We start from the raw sequence: 20,640 nt of genomic DNA, 5'->3' as shown, positions 1-20,640 counted from the left end.
TGTTTAGAAACCCAGTTGTCAGTCAGAGAGAAAATCTGTTGCTTAAACATTTGTCACCAGAAAAAGTTTCCACTTTTTCCCCCCCCCCCCCCCAATTAGGGTTCTTTTATGCCAGGAGGATAGCTTCACCCACCTTTACTGAACACGGGGACTAGGCCAACAACTTCCAAAAATAGGTTATTTGAAAACCAGAATTCCCACTGTTTCTGATAATACCTGTAGTGACTGTTACAGGTCATAATGCCCCGTCACAGAAATAACATCTCAGGGGAAAAAAGGATTTGTCCAGGAATCACTCTTCAGAGAATAGTCTCTCCAATCTATGAGAACGCTTCCTGATACCCACAAAACCCCAAATATCTTGAAGAGGGAAATGGAAAAACCATTTTCTAACTGGAGAAAGAGGTATTGTCCTCTTTAGTCTCAATACCCGGAGGATGAATCTGTCACGTAATTCAGTTGTTATTTCTTTACGTATGAGGTACCTTGGGTTTCTGCTAGGACACTACGTTACATCCTGGTCAATTTAATCGGAACCCAGCCGGAGAGTCATGTTTTCAGTACGTGCCCTTCAAAAACCTCTTCAACCTCAGCAATCCTCACCGTTTGGAAAGTAGTATAACACCTAAGTTAACTCAGAGAAATAATTAAGATTGCCGATTTAAATATCTCTCTGTGCACAACAAAAGTTTTCTCCTAAAAGGGCAGTAGTTGTGCCCAAGACAAATCAAATCCCTAGGAGAAGCTGGAGGATTTGGAAACTCCACGTTAAGAGCCTGGATGAATTAGGGGCTAAGCCTGGAGGGAAGGCTGCATGAAGACACGAGGACTCTCGGCCGAGAGCACCGGGGGGCTTTTTCTTAGCCAACCCCAAGTGAAGACTGGTGTACTGTGCCTTAATTCCGATGACTGACCTCGTCTGCCTTTCTACATACCCTTCCGCTTCACCCATCGAGGACGTGCGGCTGAAAGGTGTTTGACAAACTGCACCACGAAACTGAGTTCCTTAAGTTATCAAATATCATCTTTTGATGCAGAAAGCTTAAATGTCTTAAGTATGGTATGTACATGAATTTAAAAAAAAAGTATGCTAAGTCGTTTGACACAAATTCCACCAGTAAGAACTCTCCTCAGAGAATGTCCTCCCTCCCCACGAGTCATTTCAGCTTGGGGACTGTTGGAGGAAGTGCCACTGTGACTGACGTCTCTGCTCTGGTCTCTTGACAGAACCAAGAGGGGGTGAGATCTTACCGGTAACTAGACAAAGCCACAGATAAGCTAGCCCTCCATCCACACAGGGAGAGAGACAGGACCGTACTAGAAGGAATCTGAGCTTCTCAGCGGCTCTCTCTCCAAGTCCCTGAAGCCCGGGAGGCCCAGGGGTGTCAGGAAATTCCAACTTTCCGTGCCCGAGGAGGAGTTTTAGGAGCCTGTGATGATGGATGCAGCAGGTGCTAAAGAAGTTATGGTAGGGACTCTCACATGGAAAAGCACCTTTGGAAAACGTTCTCTTAAAAACGATCACTGACGTACCAGAAGCTAACAAGCTTCCGAAGTGCGTAGGCAACCACTTTTACTAAGTGTTGGCTCCTCGCAGGGATCGTGTTAATTGCACGTCACACGCGAGATACAACAACTGTTTTGTTAAACTGACTCTTGGGGCCTGCATTTGCTCTTTTGCAGGTTTTTTTTGTTTTTTTTTTGTTTTTTTTTAAGTGGAAACAAATACTGTTTATGTATGCAGAGAGTGAAAGGGAATGGAAAGAGAAAGAAGTGGAGACTTTTGTCCCCTTTTTTAAATTTCAAACACAGACATCTCTGAGCCAGTTCCACCACATGGGACAACTGTGAACAACTGCTTAATTCTCAAGAGGACTAGCTAGTAAATTTACAGACCAGCGGAACTGCTTTACTGTGTTTTACATACATTTTCTTTCAGTGACCACCCATGGTTTTAACCACGTGAGACTTTAAATCTTATATAGGGGCTGGGTCTTATTTTAGGAAGAACTTATAAAAACTCAATTCTCCTATCATCATAAGTCAGCAAACTGCAGTCCAGGGGCCACATCTAGCCCAATGAATATCTGTGTAAATAAAGTTTTATTGGAACACAGCCATAACCATTCATTTATATATCACCTACTGTTGTTCGCATGCTGCAATGGCAGAGCTGAATGGGTGTGACAGACACTGTGTGGCCCACAAAGCCTAAGATATTTACTTTCTTTGGAAAGCCTTTTAAGAAGAAGTTAGACGATCTTTGACTTAAAATACAATGAATAAATACCAGCATCGACATAAAGGCACTTAGATGAAAAATACTAGCTTCAGAAACATTAGAAGTTTCAGAATTTTTGAATTATAATCTCTTCTCAGAAATCTTACAAATGACTCAAGTCGGGGTTAAGAAGGGAGGGTGTCGAATGGAGTGGAGTTGACGGGTGGGGGATCCCCTGCTCCCCTGTTACTTGCTTAAGGGCATCTTCTCTTAAGTCCATCTGACAAAAGGTGTCAAATTAATCTACATTCAAATCTGCTTTGGGTGAATTCTATCCCTGTCTTTTAAATCAATTTCCTGACACTAAATCCTTTCCTCTACCTTTACGCATGTGGCAGTCGCCTCTGGCAGAGACTTCTGCCCCTTGTGTATACTTACAAACCAGCATCATAGTCTAAAACCTCAAGGACACCAACAGTGTCCATCGGCTACCCTACCTCTTCATCATCATTTCTTTAAAATACAAATTCTATTGGAATCCCCACTCTTAACCTCTATATAGAATATGCAGATTTAACACACCTTCCACCCCACCGTCTTTATTCAGCATTGCCATTAAATTCTGGAAGTCGGGTTTGCTCGCTCTTTAATAATGAATGCGCTGCATTGGTTCTGAAAGGGCAGCTTCATGTGCTGACTTACCTCATGGCACCAGGGAAAGGGAGATTTACAAAACGAAACTACAGGAACAGGGTGATGGGGGAAATAGTAACTCTAAACAACAAATCGATTCGTCAAAAAAAAAAAAAAAAAAAAAAGCCAGTATCACCTGGTGAGCTTTTTTGCTTTAGAAATTTGGACACAGCGGTAGTTGAGAGAATTGCATTGTGGCCAATGATCTGAGTCACAAATAGCCACCTGCTTGATGTTTTCTTCCAGTGCAGCCTTGTTCCAACTCCACCGAGTTCTAAGCATGCCCTGTGGCGGCTTCAGAAGGGCCTCCCTTTCGCTTACTCATGCATTTGTACATCTGCTGTATGTGACTGTGTTTGATGTTGTATAAAGTAGCAGTGTTAGTAATTAGGGTTAGTTTTCATTTTGTCTTATTTCATTCAAAATGGATGTGAAACTTACTGGCATACCTAGGCTGCAGCCCCATGCAAGCAAGCAAAAAGCAAAATATTGAAAATGGAAGATAAAGGTAAACACTGGCTAGCAGGCAGCTAAACTCACCCTTTTGTACAGCCTATGGTCCACCAGGGGGCTTTAGACAGTAAAACAACACCAAAGAGCTATTAGCACGTGAGGGTCACAACAGAAACCTTATACACAGCTTTATTTCAACAACAAAAAAGGAGTAAAAAGTGGTTCCCCCTTTTTTTTTTTTTTTTTTTTTGGAAAGAAAGGAAAGGAGAGTGGTGATGGGGTATGTGAAATGAGCAGGTAGAAAATTCACCAATCCATCGTGAGGTCTAAAAATGTTGGCGTCACATGACTCGGCAAAATTCTTAAGAGACAGGACCCTTATTGATTCCTGAAGCCATTACCTACCTACCTTTCCTGAGAGGGTGTTATATGAGGTTTTCTATTTTAATACTTCGCAGGGACAAGACACATGACAGTTTCTCTTAAAATAAGACTCGACACCCCAGCGTGGAAAGAGGGTTACGTTCATCCGAGGGAAAACATGAGCTTTCAGTTCTACCGATTTTCAGGATACGGGGATGGGAAGAGAATACAGTCGGTATGCAAAAGCTATTAAAATTCGCCTGCTCATTTTTTTCTAACGTCTAAACCATTATGGGGCAAGTCAGGAAGAGAGCCACTAGGAGTCTTTATTTTATCCCAAAGAATGAATAGGAATTCCAAGTCCATAATCTGATGTTCTCCTCACAACAGACCTTCTTGCCACCCTCAGGAGGTTATTACTTGTTAAAACACGAACTTAAGAAAGGTGAAATCCTCATGAAATTCTTCTCAACTAGCTTATAAAGAGAGAGCTTTGAAAACAAGAATGAGAGTGTTCCTTTGTTCAGCTGACTCTGGGGGCCGGCCTTTTAGGCACGGAGGTTTTGCCTAACTGTCTTAACCTCTCAACTCACCCAATGCAGACGTAGGGCATGGCTTTGGACGAGAAAAACAAAGAAGGAGCATGGGGCTGGATGTGAGTTTGCTCATAATGACCAAGGTCGCATTACCCGCACGTATTTTCAAAGTTTGAGGTGAAGACTAGGAGAAACAAGGAAAATTCAACTTCCAAACATTCTGGCTCCAAAGAAGAGCCCCGTAAAGCTAATTTCCTTGGAAAGAAAATCTGTTGTGAGAGTGTTAACCACAGTCTCAGCAGGGCTGGGGGAGACAAACCGGAGGGGAGAAAGGAAGGAGGAAGTGCGAGCACAGGTGAGCACGTCCAGAAAAGGGCAGGGCGGAGGGAAGTCCCTGATCATGTGACCGAACAAAGAGAATCTCACGTTGCCAAAGGTACGGCCCCAGCCGGCCCCGGGGGAGAGAAGAGAGACCGACCTCAGCAGGGATTCTAGAACTAACGTAATTATGTCACAGGTGCTTCATGTTTTGATACGCATTTCCTAACAAGACTTCCCATCTGAGTATCGATACGGGTATCTCATTGGCCAGCTGGTCACGGGGAAGCAGACCCCAGTTGCTGCAGGGTAGAGGACAGATGGGCTGCGGAGGTCTAGTAAGTGTGCACCAGGCTCTTTCCAATAGCATCGCAGCTAGAGAATGCCAAATACAGCCTAAAGGATGTTCTCTTTAAAATTTTTATTACGATGAACGTGTGGCTCTGAGCACACGTCCTCTCAACATGCTAGAAAAGAATTCTTTTGTTAGCAGAAGGAAAAGCGCAGATGGCCGTTGACCCCTATCAAGTCTCCAAGCTGCAAACATTCTCGAAGTTGGCAAGTTTTAGGAGTAAGAGAAACTGAAGTGAAAGGAACCGTCTGAGGAATCGAACTGAACCTAGATGCTCGGGGTTTTGGTGCAGTGAAAGAAGAGGCAAGAAGACACTAGAGAGCTAGTTTCTGGCTGGAGGTCACAGCTCCTGATGCACAGGGAAGCAACAAAACCACACAGGGTCACCGAAACGCAGCCCCGAAGGCCACCGTCACAGATGTCAGCCCAGAACCCTAACCTCATCAGGAAAACAAAACAATCTCCCCGGCTGTCCCCAAATCTAAGGAGAGAGCCTGCTGTCCACAAAGGAACCTCAGATTTGAAGGAACAAAGAGGAACCCCTCTAGCTGGCCTGGTGGGAAGCTGCCCTGGTCTCCAGGGGCCCGTTTTCTCCCAATGGAAAACGCACGTCTCCGCGCAGATGGCTTCCCTCGGCTGCACACGTCCAGCAGGGGGCGCCCGCGACGTGGCAGAAAGTCTCCGTGGGAAACCCTGCCCGGAGTCGGTGCTTTTCTACCTCTTCCCTGAGAACAGGAACTCCGTTTGTTCTCTGGACACAAGCTGGCACAGGAGGGGCTCGGGGTGGAAAGCACGCTGCAGGGTGGCGTGCAAGTAAGAGGTTGAAGAGAAAACAGGCAGCAACAGCCAGTCCCACTAGGCTGTCCTCACACCCAAACTGAGACAGGAGACCCGGCAGGAATCTCTGCCACTCAACATCACAACGTGCCTTGAGGCAGTTCCCGGAGCTCCCAGTGCAGCAACTCGGTCCCTAGTTAAGAGATCGGCTCTCCTACTGCAACTTGGGACGTTTACTCTGATGAATTTCGGGGAACTGGCTTTACGCAGGAGTTCATGAGTGGTTAGGAGGGTCAGGGTCGTTTCATTGCTCTCGATGAGTAAACCGTCTAGATGAGGCTTAATGTTACCTGTGGCGGCAGCGGCGTAGAAACCTCATTATTTTTCGAGCAGCTTGGTCCTGCTTTTTGGTTAGCAAACTGCTCCTGAAAAAGCCGGAACATCACTGTCACGGGAAGGGTACCGCCACGCTTAAGGCGCAAAAGCTGAAAACGGGTGAGCGGGGACAGAGGACGTGGCGAACCCGACCGCACCCGCAGTAAGGCCTTCGGCACATGGGGTGTGGGCGTCGCCGGCAGAGAAGGGGGGAGGCACTCCGGCCCGCCGTAAAGGGTGGGGGGGGGGGGGGCGGGGAGCAGGGCCGAGATGGAAAATACGGTGACATCGGGCTGTTCTTTCACGAGTCTTCATGAGCTCATTTTGCGGAAGAAGACCTTCCGGCACTAGACAGGCTTAGTTCAGAGGCTGGTTTGCCCGAGTCTGCTACTCTTCTGGGCTGTTGGGTTCTGAACTTCCATCGGCAGATTTTACTGTGCTCCGTCTTCATTACTCTAAGACGGACTATAGCTCACCTCTAGCTAGCCTCCCCAGGTCTCCCCTGCAGCGACGCCACACTTTGGGTGGGGGGGGGCGCCCCTCTCCTGAGTAGGAAACTTCGGTCCTGCCAAATTCTCACCCAAGCATCACGATAACTGGGTGGGGGTGGGGGTGGAGAGAGGGGCTAAAGAGATACAAAGGTCGGTGAACGGCTCCGGTATCGCTACATAGAGTCACAGCATCTAGAATGGCCCCTAAAGAAAGTCACTGCAACGCGCGCGTTCGGCCCCCTACGTCCAGGCAGGGCCGTTCTTTGGGCGACGCCGAAAGCTTCTCTTCCCCGGACAGCTTCGCCTCCACGAAACCTCAACCCACCTGAGTTTCTGTTGTACAATTACAGCTGTTCGGCGAGCCTGCCGTCTTTTGCCACATTTCTTATAACTCCGGTAAAACTTCTGGATCAGCACAGCGGCACGCCGGCTCTGCTGAAATTTTTTTTGTTCGTAGTAACTTCGGAATTTACTCTGGATTAGGATGGCAGCCTGTGTCATCTTTTTATAAAGTGCATACTGCAGGGAGACAAGAATAAGCAGAGAGTAACAGTAGCCACCGGGCCTGTGTGTCCTTTGGGTTTGCTGGGGAAGGGAGGGCAGGAAAATGCTTTGACCCTTTATGATGATTATTACTATCGCTATTATCGTTGTTATTATTATTATTGTTGTTATTCCTATTCTCTGGTTTGGATTCAATTATGAAGGACGCAAACTAGGAACCTCTTTACCTACCTTTCCCAAATGCAAAATACTAGTTTAAGGGTTGCCTTCAGACAATGCATTGCTTCAAATGTGCTTTTCCCCCCCAGTATCAAATATTTTGCCCTACTTGGAAACACATTTGATAGCAATACACTTAGACATTTAGGAATAATGAGAACACATTTAGAAAGTATAATTTACATGCTTAAGATTAATATTTACTGTCCCATTTTCAGAGAACCTTTTTTACGCATCCCAATCACCACCATACACACGCCCACTTGGAGCGGTCAGCCTCCGATTCCTGACTATCGTTCCATACGACACATGTCTGAGTTGCAAGGTCCCAAATACAAGGCTTATCATGAAACGCTGACACCTTTAAGACATTTAACCTGCAAGAGATTAACACTCATAGGACCGACACAGGGGTAATGCCATGGAACCTGGGAAAGTGTCACGGAACCAGGGACTTCCCCAGAAGCCAGGAGCGGCGACCCTCCGCCCAGCCGGCTGCAGAACTACACACAGGAGAAGGAGTTCTCTTCCATTTTGGTCTCTAGGCACTAAAAACCCAGAGCTCTCCATACTTCAAAAAGGCGATGTTCGAGCTTCTAATGAGACACAGAAGAGGAGGGCTCTGGGGTCAAGAAGTCACAAGGAAGCACTTTGCTTACAAGAAGGCAACTTACCATCCTGGGGGAAAATACTCCTGAGAAAAATCCCTGTGCCTGAGGACATCCCTGCCTGTATGAGCTGGACTGAGGGCAGGGAACGGACTGACCTCTCAAGAACGTTCAAGACACAGGACCCTTGTGCAAGAATCCTCTCAGGTCTTGTCTGACCTGCTTTCCGTTTTCATTTGCCCCAAAATCTCCTAAGACAAGAACGCTGCATGCTGCAGGGCTCCTGTGGCTTTCGTCCACTCGGCCTGTGCATACCGCACATGCAGAAATTACTGGAACCCAGGGAAGCACGCTGGGCAGCAGGGTGGTGCATTTTGGGGCTCGCGGGGCTCACGGTAATTGGCTCGGATGGATTCTCTAGACGGACATGGCCAAGAAAGTGTCCAATGACTGTTAATGCCAAAACCCACTGCAACGGAATAGCCACATGGTCTCCAGAGATGCACCGTACTCCGGCGGCCTGGCGAGGGGAGTATGCCTATTTCAAGACCCTGCCGTCTTAATGGCCCCTTCTTATCGCTGGTGATGGGTGTGGCGTTTGTGACTCTGGTGAAATGGTTTGTGAGAGGGACTTGGGTGTCATTACCTTCAAGGCTATCCATGTCAGCTTGGGGAGAAACAGAAAATACAAGATTAATGTTAGACTGCTGAATAGAATGAAATTAAAAACCAGAACCAATAAAACTCCCAACCGGAAAAAAAAAAAAAAAAGAAAAAAGAAAAAGGCAATCTGGCTATCTTAATGCCTTCTGTCTTCCAAAATATTTGTCTTCTACTTGCCAGTATTTCAAAAAATATTGCCTTCTGTCTTCCTGGTTGTAGACAATACTTCTTTGGGAGGGTTTTTTTGTTTGTTTGGTTTGGTTTTTGTTTTGTTTTTAACTTATTTTTGAAAAAGAGAGGGCGTGAGCAGGGGAGGGGCAGAGAGAGAGGAAGACACAGAATCCGAAGCGGGCTCCAGGCTCCGAGCCGTCAGCACAGAGCCCGACGCAGGGCTCGAGCCCACGAACCGTGAGATCGTGACCAGAGCCGAAGTCGGATGCTCAACCGACTGAGCCACCCAGGCGCCCCTGGGACGGCGTTTTAAAAAACAAAAACAGAACTCATGTTTTGGAATAAACGCCCGTTTTAATCACAGACCTGACACGTGGATTCTGTGTGGCATCTGTTCTAATGTGAGCGTGGCTCCCTGCTGCAGAGCTCCAGGGACTGTGGTGTCAGCGTTTACACAATAAACCTTCATTTTCTGGGATCATGAACTCAATTGGCTATAAGTCGAGGACTCCTCCCAGCCCACCCCCTTTCACTAATCCTAGAGAAACTCAAGAAAATGGCAACCCATATCAGAAATCAAAGTGAACCCTGGATCGGAGCAAGAGAACATAGTACCACACTTCCACTTCTCAGCATTCACTATTCTTTACATAAGCATTTAAAACCTCCGTATGGCATAGTCTCATAGAAGGTTCTAGAATCTACGGACAGGCCTGAACTTTATCCTATGGACCAGTCAAAACTGAATTAGGCAAGTTTGTATGGTTTCCAACCACCCAGGTGGTTAGGAGAGTCTGATATTTACTTAGTTTCTCTGAGCCTCAGCTTCTTTGTTGAAAAACAGAAATAAAGTTATTTACTTCCAATCATTGTAGAGAGCACACGTGATGGGACGACGTGCCCAAAAGATCTCGTATATCCTAGGGGCCCCGTACGCATTAGTTAGTTCCCTTTCCCAAGGGATGGCAGTTAGGTAAGCTTACAGGTTGTTCTGGAAACAGCAACCCTGCGTAAAGAACACTTAGAAATTCTTCCTGCACGTCTTAACTGAGGAATGCGAAAGCAGTTTAAGATGTTCTGAGCTTCTTCAGATTTTTACAAGTCTTCGTGTGAAAACGGATGGGAGCAAGTGGAAAAGAAAAGTGGCTGGACAGTATATAATTTATACAACTCAAGGTCAAAGATAACTGCCACCGTTCACCTTCTCTGACCACCACACCAAACTCCCTAGTGGAGTTAATGGCTACGGAGGCTGTAGCCAAATTACTAGAACACAGATCCTCCCTTCAGACGCAGATAACTTCCTTTGTACCAGATCAACGTCTCAGCTGGGAGATCATACCGGAAGGCCAACCATCTGAACAAAAATTACCCTGTGGGATAAGTTTAACTGCAAATGTTTTTCTGGGGTGGTTTTTTCCTCCCCCCTCTGGAATATTTTCCTTTGTTTTTTGTTTTGTTTTGTTTTGTTTGGTCAACATAATTCAAAGTTGGTCTCTGAATCGGGCACTGGACATAGTACTCTTAGGCCAAACCACATGCTAACATCCTCAGGGGCCTGTTGTTTGGACAAGGTGCACTTCCTACTGTGACCCAGAGCCGTGGTTTACCTGTTTGTATTTCCTGTAACAACGCTGAATGACGGCAGCAGCCACTTCTTGCTGTTCTCGCAAGGGTCGGCCCTTAAGGGTAAAGTGAAGCAAAACCACGATTTGGTGTAAGAAATTTCAACTTTTTTACGACTTACACAGAACTGTTACTCACATATAACTTCCTCCGAGACCCCAGGTTTACCAAAATACAGTGATAATCAGTTGTAAGCAGAAATCAGGGAAAAAAAATGAATTTACAGAATAGATCTCCCATTCCTGCTTCTAAACAGAACTATAATAGTTGGATGTTAGGAGGCCTAAAAGTCTTCGTTTGCCAGGTATTTAACGAGTCAGGTATTGCACTATTTGTCCTTACGCGCTCTGCCAGATGTCCATCGTCGCTCCTAACCTAACCCCGGCCGCTCTGCTGTGGGATCAATGATGATTGGCTTTTAACACCTATTCAGGGTGGTCAAAGGCTCCTTTGAGAATATGGAAGGCCACGGGCCCTGTCCCACCAAAAATGCACGCACACAAGCTTCACCGTAAAATTTTAGGAGTTCACGGGCCACCTACGGTCCGTCCCAGGCCTCCATCCAGTTAGAAATGCCTGCTTTGGGTCATAAATTCCTTGCGGTGGAGGTGTCAACTTACTCAATGTTAACTAAAGGATAAATATCCATTATCACTGCCAAGAATAAACTGAGATGCTGACATCGCACTACTGATCGGTTTTATTTCACCGAGGCTTCTGAAAGTTATTAATAATTTCCTGTGACATAATAAGTCCAAATAACGATTCTATAGAATATATATAGTGGGAGAAAAAAATGGCATCAGGTTTTAGTTCGGGTGATTCGGACTTTCGTCCATTCTCCCCCACCTTACGAAACGTCACAACATCAGAGCTCTCTTCTACTCTACCTTGTATTTCCGGAAAGCGGTCTGGACAAGCCTGGCAGCTTCATAGAGTTCTCTCTGCTCGTGATCAGACAGAGTCAGCTGAGCAAACTCATTCTCTACCTTCTCACTGGTAGACGCGCTCAGGAATTCAGACCAATCTGCTGCTGAGGGAAGGCTGGGTCTCTCGAAGGCTATTTCACTGACTGGGGAGCCGACAGGGCTCAGGCTGGTATTAGAAGAAGGGGTTAGAGGCTCGTTATATGCACTTCTGAAACAAGAGGAGACACAAGGGAGAGAGACTGGTGACCGATCTGCGCGACCCACTACATACGGAGTAAAGAGACAAGGGCCACTGCGCACCAGCAAGAATATGCCTTCCTTCAGTGCAGTGAGTTGCTAAACATCCTCTGTACTGGTAACTGTCCTTCAGTGAGTGAGTTCCTACTGAGTACCTGTTACGAGTTTAGCACGATGCTAAATACTAAGCCCACTGAAGACATTTTCCTGCCCTTGACGAAACTTCAATTGAACCGGGGGAGAGAAACATAGTGGGACACGATCTCACACGCACGAGGGGAGGGAAGTCACGGGAGAGGTGGGGAAGAGGGACCTGAAAGTTTCCTTCCTTCCATCGGGAGGTCTCGTATCACACAGCATTCATCAGACTGAATGAGCCTCCCGTGCCCTTCTCTGAGCCCGGGAGTTCACGCTGGTCAGTGGCCCACGGACTTCCACGGACCTGATCTGGGCAGCGCTTGGCAGACGATCGACATCGGCCAGGTAACTGGCCAGCCAGCTCATGGTACTGCTGATGGTGGCAGTGTCTGGTCTTTCCAAAGCCGAGGGCTCCGTGGGCACAAAACTCTCCTGTTTGATTCGATCAGGCGTGGCTTCGATGATGTGCTCTGCCAAGGTCATCATGTTCACCTGGAAGCCGGAAGTCACAGAAACACTCATGTTAAAAGGGAACCGCAGGTGTTATCCAGCCCCCCCGCCCCGACCCTGCCCACCCACGGGAAGAGAAACGAAGGGAGGGTGGCCCTCCACCTCCATCCGCTGGACCCCAGTATCACTGTAAGGTTTTACACAACTCACCCGAGTGTGCGGACGCCTGATTCTCTCCAAATCATAGTCTGGCCTGAAACCTTTAGTCAAATCTTAGGGGACTTACTTCTGCCTTGTGCCTACTCTCCGCTCGCGTCTAGGATCAACCACTTAATGGAACTGTCCCTGGGTACGTGTTATCTGGTGACTCTATGGGTAACCTAAGGGATGGGGGGGGGGGGGGCGCCCACCTCCCAGCAAGGCCTTGCCTAGATACCCCCAGTCCTCTAGAGGGCAGCGCCGAGCCAACCCGAGGGGACAGCTCATGGTTGACCTAAGCCAGTTAGATGATCCTCTTCTTGATTTCCCACCTTCCTGTGAACGGAAGGGAGGACATGGGACCCGCTTCTGAACAACGAGCCTCTCCAGACATCTGCTGCGGGGTTTGGGGCAAAGCTTCTGCTCTCCTGATGAACAGTATCAACGCCCTGGGCTCGTCCCCTCCTCTTCCTGCCTTGACTACAGACAAGCTCCAGCACCCACGTCGTAACCGTGAAACAACATGCGCCAGGGGGAATTTCGCCAAAAAGGACAGAGCGCTCAGGGGAAAATCTCGGTCCCTGATGGCGTCACCGAGCAAACGAACCTGTGCATTTCTTGTCATGTGAGAAAAAGAAATCATTAGGCTGCTGATACTCGCACCCCAAATACATTCCTAATAGATACAATTAGGGCTCCTCACTGAGAGTCTGCGCTGCCACGTATCTGATCAGACTCGGAGATACGGCCTTGTTTTTAAAAATTTCCTTGCACGTCTCTTGAAAATGGAAATTGAAGACAGCCGTTTACGGTTTTAAGCGATTTTAAGGTGTTCTCCAGGGACCCATACAAAGGTGATAAAATGCTTATCTGACAACCTGAATGAACCTCAAAATCAGTACGCTAAGTGCAAGAAGCCACACACAGAAGCCTGCATATTTTATGATGCCATTGACATGAGATTTCCAGAAAAAGCAAAGCTCTGGGGATAGAAATCAGATCAGTGGTTGCTTGGGGCTGGGAGGGGAGCAGAGGTGACGGCCAATGGGCACGGGAAACTTTCTGGGTGTGACGGAGGTACTCTACATGGGGCCGGATTCGCCACACGGGGCACTTAGAGGGGGCAGATTTTATGGGATGTTGAGTTAAAAACATGTGGGTAATTTCCTAAATTTTCAATAAACAAGAATAATTCTTGTGATAGGAATAAAAATGAAAAACTATCACTGCCTTTCCTTTCCTTCCATGTTGGCCTTTCATTTGCGACTTGAGCAGCAGAAGTCCTACCTTGATTCATTTTCCGTGAAAGTATTTGAGTATTTTATTACGAGCAAAGTGGAATTTCTGGAGACTGAAAGTTATAACTTTACATGTAGTCACCACCCCCAACAATCCTTCATTTTATAAACACATATCAGGGTAAGAACATCTTAGCATCACCATGACTGCCATGCTCTGGGATGCCACATGCCACGTTTTTTTTTTTTATCGTGAGGGCTGCAAAAAGCAAGGAAACTTAAATAACTTTAAGCAAAATAATAACGTTCTAAGCAGCGGGACCCAAAAAGTCATGTCATCCAATTCCACATTTCTCGTACTGTGGTCAAAGATAGCCTTTAAATGTGCAGCTTTGGGTTTTTGCTCAAATTCTCGCTGTGGTCTAGCGTATGAGCCATTTTCACAAATGTGTCCGGGATATGTAAAAAGAACAACTATATATACATATATATATAAACATATATATATATGTTTGCTATGTTTATTAATTACATACATCTGCATAATTACATGCAAGCATATCCTGCATGAAACCTATCCATATATATTAAATCTATATATGAAAGCCAGCTTTCTAATTGTGTAGTTCCATGTTTTTACATCATTTCTGTATCTACTTAAGCTGACACATTCTTTTTTTTTTTTAATTTTTTTTTTCAACGTTTTTTATTTATTTTTGGGACAGAGAGAGACAGAGCATGAACGGGGGAGGGGCAGCGAGAGAGGGAGACACAGAATCGGAAACAGGCTCCAGGCTCTGAGCCATCAGCCCAGAGCCCGACGCGGGGCTCGAACTCACGGACCGCGAGATCGTGACCTGGCTGAAGTCGGCCGCTTAACCGACTGCGCCACCCAGGCGCCCCAAGCTGACACATTCTGAGGCAAAGGTCAGTGGCACCTTATGATCACGGGTAGGCTTCCACATTTCTTTTATTTATTGGTTTTTGCTTTAACATCTAGAAGCTGTGTGCTTAGTTACACAGCAGTCCACTACCATAAGGGTTTTATCTTCTCCAACAAAAGGTACCTCCATACTATGGACCTTGAATTGTGCTTTGTGTCTTTTTCCTTTTATACTCATTTGTCTTTTATATCTTTGTCAGTGGCTTCTGGGCTTTATGGCTTTGTTTTCATGATCTTCCTGTGTGATTTCATTGTAGTTCTGTCTTTTACAAACAGCATACAGTAGAGTATATTCTGCCGCCTTCTTCTTTTTTTTTTAACCCAAACTGAGAATCTTTTAATAGAATTGTCAGTTGGCAAAGTGAGGAATGAATCGCGTTTGAAAATACTACTGTAATTTTATGTTTTCTGCTTATTTCTGTTGTTGCAGTATTTCCTGAACTTTTCCCCAAGTGGGTCACAATTTCCTTTGTTCCCCCTTCCAATAACTTAGAAATTCTGTCACTCGTTTTTATGCAGTCTAGCTGACGTTAGGAAGCTGACGTTCCTAACAAGCGTATTTCAGCCTCCACTTACCTATCAATAACACGAGTGGAACGAAATCTGTGATCCTCCCTAAACAAGACAGCTGCTACAACACCCTTCACCCCACCTCTCTGGTGTTGTTAAAATAATCAGAGTATTAGTTATAGGTTAGTCTTAAAATATGACTCCTCCTCTATGTAAAGAATCCCTTCTCAACAAGTACCTTGTACACACAGTCACGTTATCGCTAAGTACTCAGACGGATCAGTTTTAACTGGGTTTATTTTTCAGTCCTCCGTGAACTCCGCCTTGCCATTTCTTGAATTACTTCATTATTTTTCAATGGTATTTTTTCATGTGCTCGGAATACTTCTTGAGGCTGTTGCTTTTTCGTAGATACATGCTCTTGATTTAGCAGAATATTATTCTCTCAAGACTCAGTGAAAACGTAAAGTAGAATTTCTCGGGTTATTTCGTATTTCCTGTATCAATTCTGCTTTAGCAAAGGCCAGCTGCCACAAGGAGCTCTGGTACCCAAAGGCTATTAAACTTAAGTTCATTAACATGATGTAAAATCAGAAATCCAGTTCCCGAGTCACACCAGCTACATTTTCAGCACTAGATACCAAACCGGCCAGGGGCTACCGTAACGGGGCATACAGACACAGAACGTTTCATTACCGCAGAAAGTTCCAGTGAACAGTACTGTTCTAGATGCTCAACACGGTTGAGCTGCCAATTTTCACCGTCTGCTGATTTATTATTATGTTTACATTTATGTTTATAACTACTATCCTAGACTGCTTAGTACTGATACGCGGTATAGCCAAAGCCAGCAGCTGGTTGTGTAAATAAAGTTTTATTGGCACATAGCCACACTGACTCTTATTTCTCTATTTAAAGTTTATTTATTTATTTTGAGGGGGTGGAGGAAAGGGGGCAGAACCAGAGGGAGAGAGCGAGAGAATCCCAAGCAGGCTCTGCACCGTCAGCACAGAGCCCAAGGCGGGCCTGGAACTCAGGAGCCGTGAGATCATGACCTGAGCAGAAGACTCAGACGCTCAACTGACTGAGCCACCCAGGCACCCAACACTCTGATATTATCTAAGGCTGCCTTTGTGCTCTAAAAGCAGATTAAATAGTCACGACAGTCTAGAGGGTCCACGAAGCCTAGAATATTTACCATTTGGCCCCTTACGGGAAAACTCTGCCAACCCCTTACCTAAAAAATTCTTTGATTTCTCAGGCAGCCTCCCACGCCTGCAGAGGTCGGCAGGTCGGTGGTGGAACCCCCGGCCCACCCATGAGGAACGGGAGCACACGGGCTCTTCACTGTGCTCACAGCGGGACAGAGGGGAGCTGCTCAGCAGCCAGACGTCTCCCCAGGAACACTGGCCAGGACGGGGGACCTCCAGGCCCCTCCCTCCTGTGGCATTTCGACAGGCCTGGTGCCCTATTGGATTTCTCGTGGGGGGTTTTCCCTGTGACATTTGTTTCGGGTTCTAGAGGAACTTGGAAAGAGAGGAGGCCAAACTCCCACTCAGGCTGCTCATTTGGTCCTCCCCTAAAATACAGAAGGAATACTTTATTTAGGGGCATTAGCTTGCTTAATAGCTTAACCTCAAGTTTACTTCACTAAATATTCTCTTAATCTATTGCAAGCTTAATGCCCCAAGAGGATTCTGGAGGTGCTGTTTTTTTTTTTGTTTGTTTGTTTATTTATTTTTGAGGGGGCGGTGGGCAGAGAGAGAGGGAAACAGAGGATCCGAAGCGGGCTCTGTGCTGATGGCAGAGAGCCCGACGCGGGGCTTGAACTCACGAACCGTGAGATCACGACAGGAGCTGAAGTCGGACGCTTAACCGACTGAGCCGCCCAGGCGCCCCAGGGATCCTGGCGTTTCTAGGCTTATCACAAGGACGGCCAATTACCAGCTCTCGGGCTATTTCGCTGCACCTCACGCCACATATGCTTTTACCACAGCCAAATGACAGCTGTGCTCATGTCACTTAGGTCATTTAAAAATCCTATCCACAGGCCTCCTGTTCTAGACGTTCCTGGGCTGTGACTCTATTAAACCGGTACTTAAATAGGAAACCAGTCTCCCCGGATGCAGAGGGAAGCGGAAGATGACTGGAGGGCCCCGGGTGAGCTCTGAGGAGCTGGTGGGAGGAGGGGAGGGCTCTGCTGAGAGCCAGGTCCCTGGCGTTCAGGCCCCATTTACGACGTTGGATCCTCTGAATGAAAACGTGGCCCGAGCAGAGGAGACACCCCAACACTCTCACGAGTCAGAACACACTTCCAAACGTCTGCTGGTGAGCAAATCACACGACCTGCGGGAACCGGCTGTAAAGACGTGGGGGGGCGCTCTGACGGCCACCCCGGCCTCTGCGGGCTTACCTGGTCCGTGCTTACCTGGATGTCATCCATGGGCTGTGTGCACTCCTCGCTCTCTGCACTATCACGGTAGGGCCCCATGTCTGTATTCACCACCTCTCTGTTAGCCATCATCAGGACACTCATTGGTTCCCGTGGACGCACCTGTGAAGGTGCGGCATCCTTTCCTACACTGGTCCCCTTCGGATTTCCAGTCACCTGTACTGTAGACACACCAATGTAAAGATCTTTGGGACTCCACTTTACTACGGGCTGAGATCCAGAGGCTTGGAGTCGTGCAGTCTCTGGAACGGGAGGGGAGGTTTCCCGGACGCGGTCCCTCACTCCTTCACTGGGGCTGATTGTCTCAGGGACACACTGCTTAGAACTAGGGCTCTGCTTCCTGATATTTGGCTGTTCCAGACTCAGTGCAGTGGAGAGCAGTTTCTGCTGCCTTGCCTGGAAGGACTCAGGGTTCAATTTATGCTTTTTGGGAGCTGGATAATCTTTGTGGCTCTCACTGCTGTAGTAATTAGAGGGTTCAGAACGAGGTCTTCTCAGCTCTGAAAAGTACAGTAGAAAGGACAGTCAGGACAGGCGATAAAGTTAGGAACCCTAAAGAATTAACACTTTCTCTATTGCCTGAGAGACACAAAGTGCAAAGCGGGAACTCAAGATGCGTCCCTAACATTTAAATATTCCCCAGCAGCATATACTGTATTCAGTCAGTCCTCCAGACACAGATTTTTTTTTTCTACTTTCTGCATTTATTTCTGGGAGGGGTAGGGGGGAAGCAGTAGGCATTCTTACAGCTAAAAGAAAAATCGGAAACATAAAAAAAAAAAAACAACAACCAAAAAACCCCAAAAACCAAACCCTTAAACGTATGTGAACATCCTGTGGACTTTTCTGAGGGTTGCTGCACGAAAGCAAATGGGAAATGTGCCAAGTTCCGAGATGTAATCATTTTGCATTTTTACCTGGATTGGTACTTGCAATGACGGTGACTCCTTTGGGTACTTCCGGTGAGTGGATGGCTTCACCGTGCCACTGGGTCATCCAGCTCTCTGTATTGGGCTCTTCGCTCGGAGGACAGTGGATTCTGGGGTTCTGTCCAAGCTGAGCCTGCTCATCTCTCTGCAAGTGCTCCAGACACTCCGCTAATTTCACATGACCCCTCGACCTGGCGATCCCCAAAGGCAGCCTTCCTAGAGAGTCCGGAATGGAGATGGCCCGACGGTCCCACTTGTACAGCACGACAGCAGCCTCTAAGTGCCCGAGAGCACACGCCCACATCTAAAACAAGGAAAAGAGCAAGCTTTCTCAGTACGAGTTAAAAAAACATCCTCCGCTTCTGCCATTCCCGCCAATGGACAAGTCGGTCCTTGCTGACGATCTCCGTGGGGCCGTAAGACCTTACCGCATCCCCATGCCAGTTTAGAAAAACGGCTCAGGGGTTAAATGAACCCATGCCTTACCAGAGGAGTACAGGAGAAGTGGTCCACATTCAAGGGGTCAACTTCCAGCTCCAAATCGATGCTATCTGCGTGCTTTGTGCTGTAAGGGATGGCACCAGAAATTACCGCACAATTAATCAACGTCCAAGAAATACTAGAATGTTATCAAACCCACAAAGATGAAACCAAAGTGGGCATCCAACGTCCCTGATGTGAAGAAGATAGAGTCCCTAATTTCACAGGGCGGTTCGGATTATGAGCCCCGAGGAAAGCAGAGAGTGCAACGTCTCGCTCGCCATTCCTTGGGCAGAAGTTCGTGTAAGATTCCCTTGGGAACTGTCCTTCGAGAAAGCCCTTTGCTCACAGGCTGTCAAGCTCACTGAATGGCCAGATTCCTCTCCACCAGTGCAATCGCCCAAGAGGAAGGTGCGAGCTGACGGGCAAGGGTGCCCACCAGCCGTCCGCACCCCGGCCTTACCGCCATTTGATGAGGGTCTGGATGAGGGTGGCGTAGCCCTGGGCAGCAGCCAGGTGCAAGAGGGTCATTCCCCGGAAAGTCTTTGAGTGGATCAAGTGCTTGGACTTGGCCCAGCAGGCGCGGCTCATCATCTTCTCACACACGACAACCACACGGCTCTCGAAGCAGCTGCCCAGCGTCCCGGGGCCAGAGGCACACTAGGAGGAGGAAGTGTGTGTTACCACCGCGGACCCAGGGCCCTCCGCCAAGTCAACCTTTTCATGTAGGAGAAACAAAATGCTTTACGATTAGCCGCTCAGAACAGGAAACACAAAACCGTGCACAAAGGGGCATCACGAAACAGACTAGAATGCGTGAGGTTCAGCTCGGCGGCACGCATCCATGCGTGTGGCACGGGGGGACCTTCCATAATGCTGAGAACACCGGAGTCCACTGCAGCTGACACGCGGATTGTGAACATCACGCTGGTCCGTTTCGGGGAAAGCATACACCGCTAAAGAAGTGCCACTAGCCTCCAGCTGAAGTACACGTTGTGGACCGTAGGCTACTAGGAGAGAAAAGCAGGGTGGCTGTCCCAATTCTTGCATCTAGGGACACACCCAGACCTCTGCCTCCCTGCTCTTCCCGAAGGAGAATTAAGTCACTTAGATGGGGATCTTTTCTCCCCCCTGCAAAGAAGCACTTTAAAGAGTCTAGTGACGATCCCATCCTTTGGGGAAAGCTTTAGGGATCTTCAAATCTAAGTGATATTAATAACGGTAGAGGCACACGGGGAAGAGAAATTCACTAATTTTAACTATGGCTTTCTTCTCTCGATTCAGTTGTAAGGTAAGAAACATAAAATTGAATGTAGTAAACTCAACAGTTTATCTGAGTCTCTGTGACGGCAGTTCTACGTTTAACATCCTCCCCAAATAAAGGATACTTCTAGCCTGATTCTTATTTCTGCTATTATTTAAAAAGTCTTTTTTTTCCAGCAATAAAGTCCACAAAATTCAATTACTATGGAAGTACTGTCGTTCCTTCTTTGAAGTCTGGAAAAACACCTTGCAAAAATAAAAAGGTGGGTGACCGATACAATGTCATCCTCGCTAGAGCTGTCAAAACATCTTAAAGGTGGGTGATCCCAACATGCGGAAGGACGACCTTGATTCGGAAAGGACAGGCAAGAGCTGCTCCCGACGCATCAGACAGACATATTCACGAGCACGTGAAAGTTACGGGTTAGTGAGCAGGGAGGGAAATTTTTTTGCATTCACAAAAAGAGCTGCATTTTTATCACGAAAGGTGGACCCAGATATGT

General features: G+C 47.1%; 1 protein-coding gene across 6 annotated transcripts in view; it reads right to left on the bottom strand.

Moving 5' to 3' along the window:
- Positions 1-20,640, bottom strand: part of CAMTA1 (calmodulin binding transcription activator 1) — an 828,802-nt gene that overhangs the window by 9,361 nt on the left and 798,801 nt on the right. The window contains exons 13-23 of one of the 6 annotated variants that reach the window (XM_040460048.1): positions 19,338-19,534; positions 18,881-18,959; positions 18,383-18,698; positions 17,442-17,965; positions 11,979-12,166; positions 11,261-11,507; positions 10,355-10,426; positions 8,557-8,577; positions 6,905-7,098; positions 6,064-6,138; positions 3,455-3,485 (exon numbers count right to left, since the gene is read on the bottom strand). In XM_040460048.1, the coding sequence (XP_040315982.1) occupies positions 3,455-3,485; positions 6,064-6,138; positions 6,905-7,098; positions 8,557-8,577; positions 10,355-10,426; positions 11,261-11,507; positions 11,979-12,166; positions 17,442-17,965; positions 18,383-18,698; positions 18,881-18,959; positions 19,338-19,534 (1,944 nt within the window). The remainder of the gene's footprint in view (positions 1-3,454; positions 3,486-6,063; positions 6,139-6,904; positions 7,099-8,556; positions 8,578-10,354; positions 10,427-11,260; positions 11,508-11,978; positions 12,167-17,441; positions 17,966-18,382; positions 18,699-18,880; positions 18,960-19,337; positions 19,535-20,640) is intronic. The other 5 variants (XM_040460077.1, XM_040460041.1, XM_040460083.1 and 2 more) reach the window with 5 other exon arrangements.

This window comes from Herpailurus yagouaroundi, unplaced genomic scaffold (genome assembly GCF_014898765.1).
Source record: "Herpailurus yagouaroundi ecotype Mexico unplaced genomic scaffold, PumYag 77, whole genome shotgun sequence".
NCBI classification, from domain to species: domain Eukaryota; kingdom Metazoa; phylum Chordata; class Mammalia; order Carnivora; family Felidae; genus Herpailurus; species Herpailurus yagouaroundi.
The sequence above is the reverse complement of the archived record's forward strand: the minus strand, read 5'-3'. Positions and strand labels throughout refer to the sequence as shown.